This window comes from Marmota monax, unplaced genomic scaffold (assembly GCF_021218885.2).
Source record: "Marmota monax isolate L192 unplaced genomic scaffold, Marmota_monax_Labrador192_F-V1.1 WCK01_AAM20220418_F8-fsc00020, whole genome shotgun sequence".
In the NCBI taxonomy this organism is placed as follows: domain Eukaryota; kingdom Metazoa; phylum Chordata; class Mammalia; order Rodentia; family Sciuridae; genus Marmota; species Marmota monax.
In genome coordinates this window covers 21,039,876-21,057,235 of record NW_026692912.1, presented here as the reverse complement: position 1 = coordinate 21,057,235, position 17,360 = coordinate 21,039,876, and the positions used below count along the sequence as shown (strand labels likewise).

Genomic DNA, 17,360 nt, shown 5'->3' with positions numbered 1-17,360 from the left:
AACTTTGTTTTGCATGTGGTGCTGAGGATCGAACCCGGGCCACACGCATGCCAACAGGCAATCAAGCTACCGCTTGAGCCACATCCCCAGTCCAGGATTGCAAATTTGAAGCTGGCCCGGGCAACTTAGTGAGGCCCTGTTTAAAAATAAAACAACAACAAAAAAGTCTGGGGAAGCTGTGTGTGGTGGTACACACCTGAAATCCCAGCAGCTTGGAAGGCAGGAGAATCATGAGTTCAAAGCCAGCCTCAGCAACTTAGCAAAAGGCGCTAAGCAAACTCAGTGAGACTCTGTCTTTAAATAAAATACAAAAAAGGGCTGAGGGATGTGGCTCAGTGGTTAAGTATCCCCGAGTTAAATCCCTAGTTCCCCTCCCAAAATAGAAAGAAAAATAAAAATTAAAACAGGCTGGAGATGCAGCTCAGTGGTAGAGTGCTTGCACAGCCATTTGTGAAGCCCTGCTTTGAAATAAAAAATAAACTCTGCTTTGAAATACAAAAAGGGCTTGGTGGTAGGGCACTTGTCTGGCATACACAATCCCCAATACTGCAAACAACAACCAAAACACTGACAGTAAACTAGATGAGCGAATAAGGAGGTTCTCAACAATGCCTCCAAATGTTTCTCTGGATATAACCAACATGGGAGACAGAATCCTCCAAGAACAGTTAGGTAATTAGTGGAAGAACATGCACCACCCTTCAAGATCACTGTCAATCAGCTTGTGTCAAGGAAAAAAGCTGACGAACCAGGCAGTATTTAACCTGAAGAAGAAAAAACCTACAGGGTGACATCTTGGCTGTCTTCAACTACCTGCCAAGCTGAGACAGCTATAGGTCTAGATTAACAACCAAGAAAGACAGGCATGAAGGCGGATGCCGAGATCCCAGAACTCAGAAAGCTGAGGCAGGAGTTTGAACCCAGCCTCAACAACTTAGTAGAACCCCATTTCAAAATAAAAAATAAAAAGCTATGGAGATATAACTCAGTTGTACAGCAACTATGGGTTCCATCCCCAGTATTGCAAAAAACAGCAGGTAGGTGCTGTGGGTGTGGCTCAGTGGTAGGTATTTGCCTAGCATGCAGATTCCATACCTGGTATTGCAATACAATATGGAAAACAACAACAGATTCAAGTTACAAAGCAGCATATCGCAGCTCAAAAGGGAAAGAATCCACCTGGAGAGGTTCAATGTGAAAAAGCCACCAGGAGAGTGTGACTCTCTACACTATCTGCAGGAGACATATTCAGTGACCTTCCTAATGACTCACACACTGGACAAATGTATACTAAGTGGGAGACAGACAGGAGACCCTTGTCTCTCTCTCTCTCTCCATACTCTACCCACCCACAGATCCCTGACAACATGTATGATGGTACTGATATGCACGTGTGCCAGCCAGTCTTTGTGCCTTGCCTTGTTGGTGCTATTGAGCAGGGTAAGAATGTCCCCTTTTTTCATGGTGACTTCGCGAGGACTCTTCTCCTGATAGTCATAGAGAGCCAAGACCAGCTCTTTGCCTGTCTCATCATCCATGGGAGCCACTTGTTGCTGAAAATACAAAGGAAGAACATATATATAATTAAAGGACACCCATGGCGTGTCCTCTAAGCAAACAACAGAATCCAGCTTTACCCCAAATTTACCGTGTACACATTTAAATATTGCTGACAGCCATAATATCTGCTGACAGTATTTGGCCCCAAAGCTTTTCCTGCCCCCCACCCTAACCCCCAGGGACCTGGAACTGAGACACACTTACCCGGCATGACTGAGCCTGCTCTCGCAGAGCCTGGATGCTGCTGCCATAGGCGCTGAGATCTGAAAGCAGTGCTTCGTGTTTCTTTAGTAGAGCCTGAAACCAGAATCTCACATGGAGCACCGGACACACAGCCCAACCCCTCCTCAGTGTCTCAACATGCCACCCTCCTGAAGCAGATTTTAGTCACACAAAGATGTGAGTCCCTCTTGCCCTGCACTCTCTCCCCCCTTTACTCATTTATTTTTGTGGTACTGGGAATTGAACCCAGAGGCGCTCTACCCCTGAGCTATATTCCCAGATCATTTAAAAAAAAATTTTAAGTTATTAATAGACCCTTTATTTTATTTATATGCAGTGCTGAGAATTGAACCCAGTGCCTCACACATGCCAGGCAAGTGCTCTACCACTAAGCCCCAACCCCAGCCCCAACCCCAGACCTTTTTATTTTGAATAAGGTCTAAGGTTGGCCTCAGACTTGTAATCCTCCTACCTCAGCTGCTCGAGTAACTGGGATGCCCAGCTTCTCCCCTTTAAAGATAAACATTTAATTTGGGGAAATATTAACTGTGACTTGCATTTAAGGCAAGCGTTCTACCAATTGAGCTATATCCCCAGCCCTTTCTACTCTGGTTTTACCCACTTAATTTTGTAGGATTTGAAATACACAAAGGCATAAAGAACAATATGCAAACAAATTTGTGATTCCACATCCCATTCTAAGAAAGAGGTCACCAGCCAGGCGAGGTGATGCACCCCTGTAAATCCAGCAGCTCAGGAGGCTGAGGTAGGAGGATCACAAGTTCAAGGCCAATCTCAGCAACTTAGTGAGATCCTGTCTCTAAATAATATAAAAAGGCTAGGAACCAGGCGTGGTGGTGCATGCCTGTAATCCCAGCGGCTCAGAAAACTAAGGCAGGAAGATCGCGAGTTCAAAGCCAGCCTCAGCAAAAGCAAGGCGCTAAGTTCAAAGCCAGCCTCAGCAAAAGCAAGGCACTAAGCAATTCACTGAAACTGTCTCTAAATAAAATACAAAATGGGGCTGGGGATGTGGCTCAGGGGTTAAGCATCCCTGGGTTCAATCCCTAGAACCAAACAAAAGGAAAAAGAAATCACCACAAAGTGGCTATGTATACTGCCCTTCCCTCTCCACATTTGGTGCTTTCTTATTCTCCACTGGTACTGAGGTTTTTATTTCAACAATAAAACTCATTCTAGTTTTCCAGAGGCCAGTGAGAAAAGAGGTAGGTATGGAGACTATATCTAGACCTTTATAAATTAAAAGCTATAGTAAAAAATATATATATATATATCTTTTTCCAAACAATGTGTACACATGTTGGTGTGTATATTGGTGTATTTGTGTGCTGGTGTTTGCCTGTGTTGGTATGTTTGTGTGCATGTTGGTATGTTTGCTGTGTTGGTTTGTTTGCACATGTGTGCTGGTGTGCATGTTAGTGTTTGCATGTGTTGGTGTTTGCACATACACATTGGTGCATGCTGATGTATGTTGGTGTATGTGCACATGTGAGTTAGTATGTTGTTGTGTGTATTGGTATGAAAACAGGCATGTCTGCATATGGTGGTCAGAAGAACAGATCCAAAAACGGCAAACATTAATGGTTGAAGACAGGTTATAGGAAATGTCTTCTTCCTTTAGTTATGACTAAATTTCAATAATAAAAAGTAAAAGCCAGATTCCAAAACACCTTAAAAAATAACTGCCATGATGCTACACCTCCCCTACACAGTCATTTTCCTAATCTGCCTTCTTTCGCTGGCAGGTGTGACACCCCTGAGCTCGGGCTTACCTCAGCAGAGTCCTCATCCTTTCCGTAGTCAGTACTGCCCACAATGGGCTCCTTCTCCCGCATCCAGGACTCGGCCTCGTTGGCATCAGCAAAGTACTGCTGGGCCTGTAGCGAGTCCTCCAGGTCCTGCCTCCGCTGGGAGGCTTTGGCTTTCAGTGCCTCCCACTTCTGGTTCAGCTCGTTGAGCTTGGCCTTCACGTCTTCTGCTGCAAAATGGCCTGCAGAGCAGACAACAGAAAGTGTGCTGACACAGAATGACAAGAAGGCTTCTGGTATGCTGTGAACACTACTTTCTCACAACGTTCTAGGGAGGTGTGCCCTGTCATAATTATATTTCTAATGAGGGGCTCAGCTTCTAGCCCTTGACTGCCTCCTCAAACCAAGACTCTATCTACATCACAAGAAGCAGATATCCCAAGGAGGCATAAGTGACATTAGCAAAACTAATAAAAACAGCACTGCTCCACAGTTCTCAGTTATGAGACTTCTCTCTGCAAGAGCTTTCCCAGGCCCTATACACAGTTGAGCTCATTTATAGTTAACTGCTATATTGGGAGACGCTGTCATCCCCACTGCATCTCTGTCTTACAGATACGAAATTGAGGTTCGGCAAGGCCCAGTCAATGTCACATGGTTAGGAAGGAATGGAGATGTCAGACTCACCCCGCTGTCCAATCTGCTGTGTGCAGTCCATGCACTTAACCAATGGTTGAAAGGGGAGAGCAGAGCCAGACCACACTCACTGCCCACAACCACTCACCTTCTTCCACCATGGCATTTCCCTTCTGGGTCACAGCTTTGATGCGGGGTTCATGTCCGGCAATTTCTGCTTGTAAAGCTTGATGTTTCTTTAACAGATTCTGGACTCCAATCAAATCCTTGCCTGAAAGCAGAAAGCACTCCCTTGTCATCTAGCCACAAAGAGAAAAAATCACCACTAAACTGTCACTCACAGCTCCTACCAGGGTTCCAGTGCAATAAAAGTGGTCTTGCTCCCTCTGGCATGTGTCTCCTTTATGCAACAATGGCACAACCCTACTGTAGCTTGAATCCCACCTGCTGGAGGAACACTGACCTCTGTTGGTAGAGGCAGCAATGGGTTCCTTCTCTCGAATCCAGGTCTCCTCATCTTCCACATCGCGGAAAAGCTGCTGCAAACGCAGAGAATCTGCCAACTTCTGCTTTCGGGCAATCATGGGTTCCTTAAGAGCCTCGTAGCGAGCTACAAGGGCTTCCTGCTTCTTTTTGATATTTTCAGCATCAAAATGGCCAGCATCCTGGAACTGACGGGCCTGAATGGTGATGCCATCAATTCGATCCTGGGAAGAGGAGAGCACAAAGCCTTGAAGCTTGAACTAGTACTGCATGACTACACATAGAACGCTTCTAGGTTGACTTTATTACTTTGGGTATGGTTTTGTCACATATGAAGAAAAATCAAAATGGTTTTTTCCCATCAAGAGAATTTTTTCTGCCAATCCTCCCCTCACATTAGGCTTCCTGAAAGCTTTGAGGAAGTAACTTCACTTGAACGGCAGCACATGCATTCCCTAAGACACCAAAACATGTCCCTCCCTTCCAATGCTAGTCTCATCTTGAGATTCTTGCTATCCTTCCCTCTTGTCACTCCCCCATCTAAAGGCCCAATTCATACTCCACCTGGTGAGCAGCCACATCTGCCTCTAGCAGGGCGTGCTTCTTCTGGAGATTCTGGACATTGGTAAGGTCTTTGCCATAATCATCTGAAGCCAAGTGACCTTCTACTTCATACAGCCACAATTCAATGTCCTCCACATTGCGATTAAATTGCTGTTGCTGGTTAGCTTCACGAAGCTTTATTCCTGTCCAATGAGGCAAGTTTAACTGTCTATTGATTTACATGGTCCTTCCTCTAATACTGCTCATGAACCATGGTATGCTGGTGATGGAGTATGAGTCAGAATGTTAGTTACTGCTTCATTTCCACCTCCTAGAGGCTGAAAGGGAGGCTGCCTGGAATGCAGTCTAACACTACAAAGTAAGGGCGCATGAGAATTATTAAATGCCCTTGGCTCAACATCAACCATGATTTTCAGTGATAAGGCCCAATTCATTCCTTTCTGGCTTCCCCAGCAACCAGTAATTCACCCACACTTACCAAATCACCAAAGCATCAAGGACCCAAGTAACTCCTGCACATGACATACTCTCTATGCCCAAAGTCATCTCCCCTCCTTCCCTGGGTGGTTTATATCCCTAGAACACTTAACTAGGAAAGACTGGTACTCTAAATGTTCCTGTCACCCTCAGGTACGAGATTCTTCTACCTTTCAGTTCTGTGGCCTCTAGCAGCTTCTTCCACAAACTAATGACTTCATTCATACGAGCTGCAACTTCATCTTTGGCATAGTGGTTGACATCTATCAGCTTTTGCCCAGCCTTCTCCAGGGCATCAATGCGACTCTGGTTTGCTGAGAGCTCAGCCTCAAAAGCCTGATGCTTCTGTACCTTTCCTTGCAGGTTGGATGGGTCCTGCCAATGGAAGAGAAGAGTCCTTTCTGAGATCCGAATATGCCAACTTACCCTGAGCTGCTGTTGTACTTGTCTTTAAGCAGGGGGAGGTTTGCATAAAACAGCTTGTGTTAAATAGTTCAGTTTGGGGAATTCCATTCTTTTTTTAGCCACACTGTTTTACCCAAGTACTAATGATTACTTTATAGGCTTCATCAGTGGCAGTTTTCATCTTCTCGTTGACCCAACTCTTAAGTTCATCGGAATCACGGAAAAACTGCTGCAAGTGGAAGGAATCAGCCAGCTGGGCCCTGCGGCGCATGGCTCGCTCATGGAGGGCATTACGACGGCTCAGCAGCTGAAAGACAGGCACTCCTGTGAATCTTCAGTTCAGATTCCCAAAAAGTTTGGGCTAGACTACAGAGACTGTCATTGAAAATACAACTGCATACAGCAAGCAAGAAGCATAAAAATCCGGAACTTACAGCATCTCGGCGAGTGGCCACATCCTCCATTGCGTAGTGGTTGTTCTGGATTAGCTTGGTTGCAAACTCATCCAGTGCCTAGGAAGGAAGATGAGAGTTGTCACTATGTGCACTGTTCCTCTACCTGGCTGGTCTCTAGAGAGGTCATGAAACACCCCCAACCTTAATGTGAGCCAAGGTTCACAGCTACAGTTGGTAATGACAACATTTTCCCATAACTTGTAAGGTTCTGCTTGATGTTTTTAGCCAGAGAGAATAAAACTGCTCATTCGAGTCTAGAGACACCAGCTATAGTGTGAGCACCCAACAGGTAGCACATAGAGGTTAACAGCTTTCCAATTCTTGCTTCTATAATGTGTTTTCAACAGAAAAAATATGCATTACATTAACTCTGAACTAGTTTTAGTGAAAGGCAAATCTCAATTTGGAGACACACATCAAGTAAGTAATTTCCTTCTATAAAGTCTGAACAAGATTTTTCAAGTAAGTGATTTCCTTCTATAAAGTCCTGAACAAGATGGCATTTTTCAGATTTTAAGCACCTCAAGAATCCCTTGTACGTAGCTCCTTCATTAAATTGGCTCAGAATCCTTTTAGGAAAAGAGGGGACTCCTGCTTACTCTATGGGTTATGTTGACAATAAGAAGTCTTACTGTGATCTTTTCCTCCTGTGCACTAAGGGACTTCTCAAAGTCCTCATGCTTCTTGAGAAGCGCCTCGACACTATCCAAGGAGTCTCCCAAGTCCTCATTCAACAGGAATGCCTTGCAGAAAGAAATGAGAGTTAGAATCATGTCCCATTCTTTGATCTTCTATGACTCGAAAGTGAAGGATATTTTGGCCAAAATGCAAAAAGATAAAGAGTGACCCTATGCCTATGAAACCTCTGGGGTCTCTTCTGGAAAGTCTAAAGTCCTTTCAGATTCACCTAAAATCAATCCAGTGAGGCTCAGGGTGTAGCTCAGTGCTAGAGCGCTTGCCTAGCACAGACATGCAAGGCTCAGTTCAATCCCCAGCACCAAAAGCAAAAAAATAAAATAAAATAAAAATAAAACTCAAGTCAGCAACACTGACATTCTTGTTCTATATTCTATTGAAATTTTTTTCAAACAATGTTGCCGCTGCTCTTAGATTTGGATTACACAAAATACTAATTCTAAGAACAAGAATTAATACTAATTACTATTTAGTGTAATACTAATTACGTCCAGTGGCACATGCCTCTAATTCCAGCAACTTGGGAGGCTGAGGCAGGAGGATCACAAGTTCAAAGGCAGCCTTAGCAACTTAGCAAGTTCCTAGGTAACTTAGTGAGACCAAATAAAAGGGTAACAAAAGAAAAGCAAAAAACGGGCTGGGGATATAGCTCAGTTGGTAGAGTGCTTGCCTTGCATGCACAAGGTCCTGGGTTCAATCCCCAGCACCACAAAGAAAAAAGAGAAAAGCAAAAACAAGGTGCTAGGGTTGTGGCTCAGCAGTAGAGCACCTGCCCAGCACGTGTGAGGCCCTGGGTTCGATCTTTCAGCACCACATAAAAATAAATAAATAAAATAAGGGTATTAACAACTACAACTAAAAAATAAATGAAAGAAAGAAAGAAAAGCAAAAACAAAACAAACCCTCTCCTTTTCAGTAGAAAGTTTTTTATCCCAGTAATCTTAAAAAAATGAGGGCCTTTTCCAAGTGCCCTTCTGTCTCAGCAGGGAGGGATGCTGGCAGAGCCAACAGAAGCCTACTCAGGCCCCTGCCAGCTCTGCTTGAATCAGAGCTGAAATGCCACTGAGTTCCTCAAACAAACTAAGCAAACCACAAGAGAATTGGTCAGCATAGCCCTCATTCCTCCCCGGCTTATAAGGCTTCTGCTCCAGTTACCTCCTGCTTGCTCATCCAGTTGTCCACCTGCTCAGTGTCACGGTAGAAGAGCTGCAGGTCCATGCATTGCTCATACTGCTGTCTGCGAAGCTCCCACAGCTCCAGCAGGGTGGCTCTCTCATCTGAGAGGATGGTCAGCTGTGGGGACAGGAAGCAAGGTCAGCTTTATGCTTTCTGGTCAGCCATAGACTGGGGATTCTAGTACTCATTCTAACCTTCAGGCTCTTTTCTGATTTGCAGAAGGTAAGGAGTTAGTTACATGCACTTGTACGTATAACCCTTGCCTTAGAAACATATAAATATTGAGTGCTATGTATATGTATATTAAATATAAGAGGGATGGCCCTATTCTGATTAACCTGGAATTAATTTATTGTCACATTATTACAAATGATTTTAGGTAAAAATGCCAAGAAGGCTGGTAGGTGGAAGTGAAAAGGCTCCATCTGAAAGAAAGGCCCTCTAAATGGTGGAGGAACTCTCAGCTGAGAAATGTCAATTGAGTTTATGCTTCCTAAAATCTGTTCAGTTCATGAATGCTCTAGTTTCATATTATAAACACCTGTTTCCTCTTTGCTCTAACTACAGAAACAGGACTAGCTCTCTCAAAGTCCCTTATAAGTAAGAAACACATCAAATAGGTCCCAAAGAGAAACTGTCCTTGGGACCAATCAGCGTACTGTACATGTACATACACTTTTTTAAATCTCTGAAGGGAAAAACTGCTACTCTGCAGGCAGAAGCACGGGCCGTATTCTTATTCATGATGGTGAATGTCACATCTGGACATTGAGGCCTTGGGAGCCTGGCTTCCTCTTCATGAGCTTCTTTGCCCTTGCCCCTCTCTTACCTTCTCCCGTACTTCGTCTGAGGCGTAGTGACCAGCAGCTAGCAGGGCCTGACCTGATTCCTCTGCAGACTTAAAGCTGTCTTCATGAGCATCGATTTCACCCTGTAGAGAAAAGGGCATTTTATTCCCAGCAACTTGCAAAAGAAAAATAAGTTACTGCATTTCAAACAATCATTCCAAATCAGACTACCACATATAATATCAGTCTGGATCACCAAACATAAAAGCACCACTGACTGAGAAGTCCTTTCCACTGGCTCTGCAAGGCCCCTCTGTCATGCATCAGGTTTCCACTGGACTCTGTGTCTTCCCTGTGCCAAGTGGATTTGTTTACTATGATTTTCTACTACCTCATAGGGTGAATCCCTTCCCACCCCTACCATGTTCTTCAAAATTATCTCAATTGCTAAATCATCTGATGGCACACTCCTGTAATCCCAGGGACTGGGGAGGCTGAGCAGGAGTATCACAAGTTCAAACCTCAGCAACTTAGTGAGACTTAAAATAAAAAGGGCTGAGGATGTAGTTGGTGGAGGAGTGCCTCTGTGTTCAATCCTCAGTACAAAAACAAATAAAATAATTATCTCAGCTATTTTTGAACTTTTTTCCCCCACAAAGCTTATTTATTTTCATAGCTTATTTGTTCCACATACACACACACACACACACACACACACACTCCCCTATTGAACATTTTTTAAAAATATTTTTTAGTTGTTGATGGACCTTTATTTTATTTGCATATTTATATGTGGTGCTGGGAATTGAACCCAGTGCCTCACACATACGAGGCAAACATTCTACCGCTAAGCTACAACTCCAGCCCCACCTGTTGGGGACTTTTGACTGTAATTTCATTGAGTGCCCATGTCCTGTGAAGAATTTATAAGAGGATCATTCTATCCATGCCCTGGGCAAGTAATTCTACCTAGTCAGTTCTTCCTTAGGGGCTGACTACATTTGGGATGTAGTTTACTAGTACAGCAGTTGCCTAGCATGTGAGAGGCCCTGGGTTCTATCCCCAGTATGGGACATGAGTTAAGTACCCACCCTTCCTTATGTACAGCTGGATGTGATGGTGCATACCTATAATCCTTGCTACTCGGGTGGCTGAGGCAGGAAAACTGAAAGTTCTAGCCAGTCTGAGCAATTAAGTAAGACCCTAATTCAAAATAAAATACAGCCTTTTCCTGGCTTCATGGTCCTCTGGGCCCTATCTCACCCGCTCTCCCAGTCAGTGCTGCAGCTTTCACAGCGCTTTCCTTGCGCCTGTGTGAATCCACCCAACTCCACAGGCAGACCTGTAGGGCTTCCAGCCCATGGCACCCAGCCCTTTCCTTCCTGATACAGTGGGCAGTGTGTGGCACCAGCACCATGCTCTTTTACTCCTTTTTTTAAGTCCTTTGTGGTAAAGGATGTGATTGTGGAGCTCAAGAATGATCTGAGCATCCATGGAATCCTCCATTCTGTGGATCAGTATCTCAACATTAAACTGACATCAATGTTACAAACCCTGGGAGATATCCTCAAGTTATCAGTGAAAAATTGCTTCATCCAGAGATCAGTGGTCCATTATGTGCAGTTGCCAGCAGATAAGCTGGACGTACAGTTGCTACAGGATGCAGCAAGGATGAAGCCCTGCGAAGCAGTGATACCCACTGCTCCTTTCCCCCTCCCTTTCCTATTGGTTACTCCATAACCTCATGTCCCCCCAATACTTGAGGTTCTTTTTTTTTTTTTAAATAATGATGGATTTGGGGCTAGAGTTGTGGCTCAGTGGTAGAGTGCTCGCCTAGCACACATGATGCACCAGGTTTGATCCTCAGCACCACATAAAAATAAAATACAGGCATTGTGTCCATCTATAACTAAAATATATATATATTAAAAAAATAGTGATAGATTTTTTTTTCTTGAAGGGATTTAGTGGATGAGAGAAATAGCAAGGAGTAGCTCTCCTCTGTTGAGAAGGGAAAGATAAATGGGCCGGGGAACTGTAAAGCCTTCCCTGTCCCCGGCACCTTTTCTTTCTCACTCCTTCCCCGACGATAGTGGGAGAGTTTTCTAGGTCCCACCAGGGCAGCATAACATTTTGGGGAAGGAAGGAATCTGTCCCACAACAGGAATAAAATTTCTGATGCAAATTTGAAAAAAAAAAAAAAAAAAAGGCTAGGAGAGACATAGCTCAGTGGTAATGCACTTCCCTGGTATGCTCAAGGCCCTAGGTTCCATCCCCAGCATTTTCTCTCTTACACACATACAAAACCTACTCATTTTTCTTTTAATGTCTTTCAGCACAGTTTTATAGCTTTCTTTGCAAATGTCCTGCATACTCTTTTTATAAGATTTATACTCATTATTACTTAGAAAACCTACTCCCCTTTTTGAGGTAAAGCACACTAAGATCTTGTATGAAAGGGTCAGATTGTAGCTCAATGGAAGAGCACTTGCCTAGCATGTGTAATGCACTGTATTCAATCCTCAGCACCACATAAATAAAGATATCGTATCCATATACAACTGAAAAAAAAATTTAGGAAAAAAAAATATGTAAGTAGTTTTCCATGGAACATACTTTGGGGAAAACACCAGAATAAGAAATTTAGATTTATTCAAATCAACTACGAAATTCATTTTTTAAGATGGCACAGATGGATATGCAAAATAGTGGCACCTCTACCATGCCAAAGTTCACCTCTTTGCTTTTATGGGTCATAGTTTACCCTGCACTAAAGCAGGTAGAGCAGGTCTCCAGAGCTAAAACCAACAAGGCTTACAACAAAAGCCACCAGTGAATATGTCCCAATAATATCAACTCATAGGCTTCTCAGTGATGTACTGACATGTTATCTGTTAATGTCTTCACTTCTGGAAGATCCTGCTATTACCTTGTGCTCTTGGTGCCTATCCAGCAGGGCCTCAGCTCCGGCCACATCATTGGCAAGCTCATCTGCATTGATGAGAGCTTTCATCTCAGTCACCCAGCTGGTGAGGTCACGAAAGTCAGCAAGGAAGCGCTGAAGCCTTAGGGAAGCCAAAGATATGCCATTAAATCCCTCTAATGGAGGCCCTAGAGTGGAAGATGGCCTCCCTAATGCTTTGAATTCTACATTCCCACATGCCTAACCATACAAACTCTAATCCTGGGAAATAGAATATTCTCTCAATCTATTCTGAAAGGAAAACAAGAGAAGGCTGAAATCAATCCTTTGAAACAGCTTCTATCACTATAATGCCTCAATCTTGTCTCACATTTTGCTTATTTGTCTTTGAGATAGGTATGTTGCCCAGGCTGGTCAATGTCCCACATTTTAACTGTCTTATTCCCAGGGACACCCTCAGATGAGTAAGAAGCATTCTTTTATTCTTTTCGAATACTTGATTTACTCAATTTTTATAACAGGATATTTCACATGATACTCAGATGGCTAAGGGGATATTTCCATTTCTATAAGCCACAATGAAGTGAGAGAGGATGGAAGAACTCATGAAGTTATAAACACTAAATATATCCTACACTTTATCAGTTGCTAGACTCCAAACAAATATAAGTGAGAAAAATGATGTGCATTTTCTTAGTAGGTGTTACCTGGCAGGATCTATAAAACTTTCATACACAGAACCCACCTTTCACTCTGCCCTCCCCTCCTCTGTATAATAGAGTTGAATGATCTTGGCTGTTAAGCATTGGCAGATTATTTTCACCTGTATGAATCATTGAGCCGTGCATGTCTCTCTGCTGCCAGGGTGCGGATCTGTTCCCAGTTTGTAATAAGCTCCTCTCGCTTCACTTGGATCTGGGTGGCGCTCAGTGGGTGGGACTGCTGCAGGCGATCAGCCTCAGCACACAGGGCCTTGACCTAGAAACACACTCTATTAGAAACACTCTCCCGACCCTTGTAACATTTATAGAATCAGCTGTTTTCAAAACCAACCTTGTCCTCTAGAGCAGCAAGATCTCTCTCCAGACCCTCATGCTTCCGAAGCAGAGCCTGAACACTTGCCAGGTCTCGGCCAAAATCATCAGAGGCCATTAACTGCTCCTTTTCCTTAATCCAACTGATTGTCTCATCCACATCCCTATGGAATAAAGGCACGAGTTATCCCACAGTTATGACGACTCTCTAGAACTAGGACTGCCACACAGGTCAGGACTGGTCAGCTCTTGCAACTTATCAGTACATGCCTTGGATTTTCCTAAGCCCTTCCCAGGTGATGCCCATGCTCCAAAGCCGACTCTGGGCTGGTACCTGTTAAAGCGCTGAACCTCAGCAGCCCCAAACAGCTTCCCCTGTCTCTGAAGAGCCAGTCCCTTCAGCCTCTGCCAGGCTGCATTCACTTCATCCTGCTTGGTTTTGATCAGTTCCTCCTCAGGATGCTGTTCCTAAACAGGGAAGAGGCTGGATTTACCTGACATCTCTGGCTCCTCCAACTAATTACCCTGGGATTGGCTCCTCCATCTATGTATGTGGGCAAATCTTCATAATAAAGAAAATCTTAACAGAAGAAACACTGGTCTTCTGTTGGAAATAAAAAGAGCTGCGGTTTGGCTCAAGAAATTGTCAGTTACCTCTTACACCTCCCTAGAAGCAACTGCTTAATCTACAAAGAGGTTGGTGCAAATTTTGGCTCCAACTCTGTGCAGCTCCATCAATGCACACAATTACCCCAAGTCCTCAAAAATCTGGTTATCTCAAATGTTTCTAGGTTGTTAAGCATTGTTGCCCACACATGTTCTGTTCAGGGCTCACAGGTTTATTCCTGGCGTCAGACTACAGGCATTAGTTTAAAAGTTTCCTTCCCCAGCAATCAAATTTATTATTATTATTATTATTATATTTTTAGACAGTATCTAAGTTGCTGAAACTGGCCTCAAACTTGCAATCCTCATGTTTCAGCCTCCTATATATCTTTTTTTAGTTGTTAATGGATCTTTATTTTTATTTATTTATTTATATGTAGTCTTGAGAATAGAACCCAGTGCCTCACACATGCTAGGCAAGTGCTCTACCACTGAGCCACAACTCCAGCCCATATTTTATTTTATTTTAATTAAAGATAACATGTGCCAGGTGAGCTGGGATATAGCTCAGTTGGTAGACTGCTTGCCCTGCATGCACAAGGCCTTGGGTTCAATCCCCATCTCCACACACACAAAAAAGATAACACGTGCCAGGCATGGTGGCAAACACCGGTAATCCCAATGACTCAAGAGGCTGAAGTAAGAGGACATCACGTTTGAGGCCAGTCTGAGCAACTTAACAGAACCCTGTCTCAAAATAAAAAATTAAAATGACTGGGAATGTGGCTCAGCGGTAAAGTGCCCCTGGGTTCAATCCTCAGTACCAATCAATCAATATTTCACAATATTTCACAGGGTGTGGGGAGCCCCTTGTGAGATCATGGGGTTGACCTGACTGTTTTCCAGCACAACCTTGGGATGGTTCAGGATTTGGGGAGGGATACTGTCCCTTGGAAGGTATCTGTAATCTCAGAAGGTATTTCTGAAGAATGCCATCTATTCATTCTCTTGATCACTGATCAGAAAAAGGGGAGAAGTACCAGCCCTGAAGCACATCTCTAAATTTAAAATCTTTTCCCCTCAAATAAAATTTCCCCAAAGCAAACACTCTGTACTTTCTCCTATTTAATGACTTTGGAGCAGTTGGATTCTGTATAGGCAGGGGAAAAGGAAAAAGAAGCTGATGGAACTGTACAGCAGAATCCAGGGAAACATTGTCTCACCCTCTTATGGGCTCCATAGCTACCAGTGTAGAGCTCATTCACATTTAATAAAAGATTCCCACAGACTCCCAAGAGAGCCCAGGGAAGTATCCACAAAAAGGAAGGGATGTATATAACTAAAAGGATGTATATAATTTAAAATATTCTTATTTGTTTAAAAAATGTAAGGGATGGCCCATGCCTGTAATCTCAGTGACTTGGGAGGCTGCAAGATGACTTCAAGTTGGAGGCCAGCCTGGGCAACTTAGTGAGACCCTGTTTCAAAAATAAAAATGACTGGAGATGTAGCTCAATTGTCAAGTGCCCCTAAATTCAATCCCTAGGACCAAAAATATAAATAATAAATGAACAAAATAAAAGTTAAAAGAAAGGGAGGAGCAATTGACTCTGGTGGACATCTGCCAATACCAAGCAAGCATTTGCCACCACACCCTTGTCTGAGAAACCCAGAGACCAGACTTCATCAGCCCAATAAAAGTTTCACCCAGCCCCACCCCAAAGTGGGTGGAGGAGACAGATCAAATGAACTCTGCCCTTCCTGCCATAGGCCACAAATTAAAAAGCTTGCTCTCATTTAGGAGTAGTCAGTATAGGGCCTGACTTATATCTGAATAAAACTCCTGGATATGCTTATAAAAACTCACTCACTTAAAAATTATGGGTCAACAAAATTTTCTTCTGAATATACTTAAAGATTAACACCCTGCTGCTGTGAGAAGCACATAGCACTCTGCTAGTTACCTGGATGAGTTTGGCAGCAAATTGGTTCACTTCATTAACTCTTTCTTCATGAGCAGCCAGATCTGTTTGAAATTCTTCAAATTTCTTCTGTAGAACCTCCACATGCTCCAGGTCCTGGCCCAGCTCCTCAGAAGTCACAATTGCTTCCTATTCAAAGACCATAATAGAGCCAGAGTCACAGCCCACAGTTGGGAACAAAGGTTCCCAGAAACTTATCACAATCCAGACACATTAGAGATGGGCCATGTTAGTTGGAGTTGACAGTTTTCTGTGCAGTTTCTAATTTTGGTCCTCCCACAGAACTCTGTCCCAAAGACCCCAGGTTTCAGAGTTACTCAATAGGTACCTAGAGATCCAGTGGAGACACAGTAGTCTCACTCCCAACTTCAAACCTTCCCTCCCAAAATGTACCTTGTCATTGATCCAGTCCATCACGTCCTCACACTCCCGCAAATACTGCACCAACTTCTGGGCCTGTAGCAGTTTGATTCCTTTCTCCCGCATCTTTTCCAGAAGCAATTCCCACTGCCTGTGCAGCTCCAGCAAACGGCTCTGGACATTAAAAACCAGATTTTTATTTTTTTTTAGAGAGAGAATTTTTTTAATATTTATTTTTTATAAATTTATTTATTTTCGGCGGACACAACATCTTTGTATGTGGTGCTGAGGATCGAACCTGGGTCACACGCATGCCAGGCGAGTACGCTACCGCTTGAGCCACATCCCCAGCCCCTAAAAACCAGATTTTTAATTGGATTACCACTGACTCTGAGAGATCGGGCTCTTCCAAAGAGTTCTCACAAGTTATACCCAACTCCATGAGGCTCTGAACAAAAATCTTTTAAAAAAGGTAAATCCCTGTTGTCAGGGCTGGGATTATGGCTCAGCGGTAGAGCATTCACCTAGCACGTGTGAGGCCCTGGGTTCGATCCTCAGCACCACATAAAAATAAATAAAATAAAGGTATTGTGACCAACTACAACTAAAAAATAAATATTAAAAAAAAAAAAAAAAGATAATCCCTGCTGGGCACAGTGATGCATGTCTTTAATCCCACCAGCTCGGGAGGCTGAGGCAGGAGGATTGTGAGTTCAAACCCAGCCTCAGCAACAGTGAGGCACTAAGCAACTCAGTGAGACCCTGTCTCTAAATAAAATACAAAACAGGGTTGGGGATGTGGCTCAGTGGTCGAGTGCCCCTGAGTTCAATAGCAGTATAATAATAATAATAATAATAATAATAATAATAATCCCTAAACTAAGTAGAAGTCATAAGTTTATAACTGAAGCAGGCAAAAGTACACACTTCATAGTTGTTTGATTGATCTTACAGTTAGAAAAGGACCTTTCATAGATAAGTTCATTCCAGTTATGTCATTAAAATTATTAAATTACAATTAGATATTAATAATTGTATAATTAATAGTATTAATAATTATTAAAGTGGGATTCCTAGGCCAAATGACTATTGGGCAAGGAAATGAGACATTAATATGGAAACTGAGCAGAAATTACTGAAGGTTGTATTCTGAATTAATGAAGATATGGGGGAAAAAAAGAAAGAGGTCCTACAGACATCATAAATGAAAAGATTGCCAGACATGAT

General features: G+C 43.2%; 1 protein-coding gene across 6 annotated transcripts in view; it reads right to left on the bottom strand.

Annotated features, from left to right (window-relative positions):
- Positions 1-17,360, bottom strand: part of Sptan1 (spectrin alpha, non-erythrocytic 1) — a 71,176-nt gene that overhangs the window by 35,293 nt on the left and 18,523 nt on the right. For all 6 annotated transcript variants that reach the window (XM_058581812.1, XM_058581815.1, XM_058581816.1 and 3 more), the window contains 18 exons: positions 16,167-16,307; positions 15,756-15,902; positions 13,520-13,653; positions 13,205-13,349; positions 12,975-13,129; positions 12,158-12,293; positions 9,270-9,371; positions 8,420-8,557; positions 7,201-7,311; positions 6,548-6,625; positions 6,265-6,420; positions 5,879-6,083; positions 5,232-5,413; positions 4,648-4,891; positions 4,333-4,455; positions 3,573-3,790; positions 1,765-1,857; positions 1,419-1,553 (listed from right to left, as the gene is read on the bottom strand). In XM_058581812.1, the coding sequence (XP_058437795.1) occupies positions 1,419-1,553; positions 1,765-1,857; positions 3,573-3,790; positions 4,333-4,455; positions 4,648-4,891; positions 5,232-5,413; positions 5,879-6,083; positions 6,265-6,420; positions 6,548-6,625; positions 7,201-7,311; positions 8,420-8,557; positions 9,270-9,371; positions 12,158-12,293; positions 12,975-13,129; positions 13,205-13,349; positions 13,520-13,653; positions 15,756-15,902; positions 16,167-16,307 (2,643 nt within the window). The remainder of the gene's footprint in view (positions 1-1,418; positions 1,554-1,764; positions 1,858-3,572; positions 3,791-4,332; positions 4,456-4,647; positions 4,892-5,231; positions 5,414-5,878; positions 6,084-6,264; positions 6,421-6,547; positions 6,626-7,200; positions 7,312-8,419; positions 8,558-9,269; positions 9,372-12,157; positions 12,294-12,974; positions 13,130-13,204; positions 13,350-13,519; positions 13,654-15,755; positions 15,903-16,166; positions 16,308-17,360) is intronic.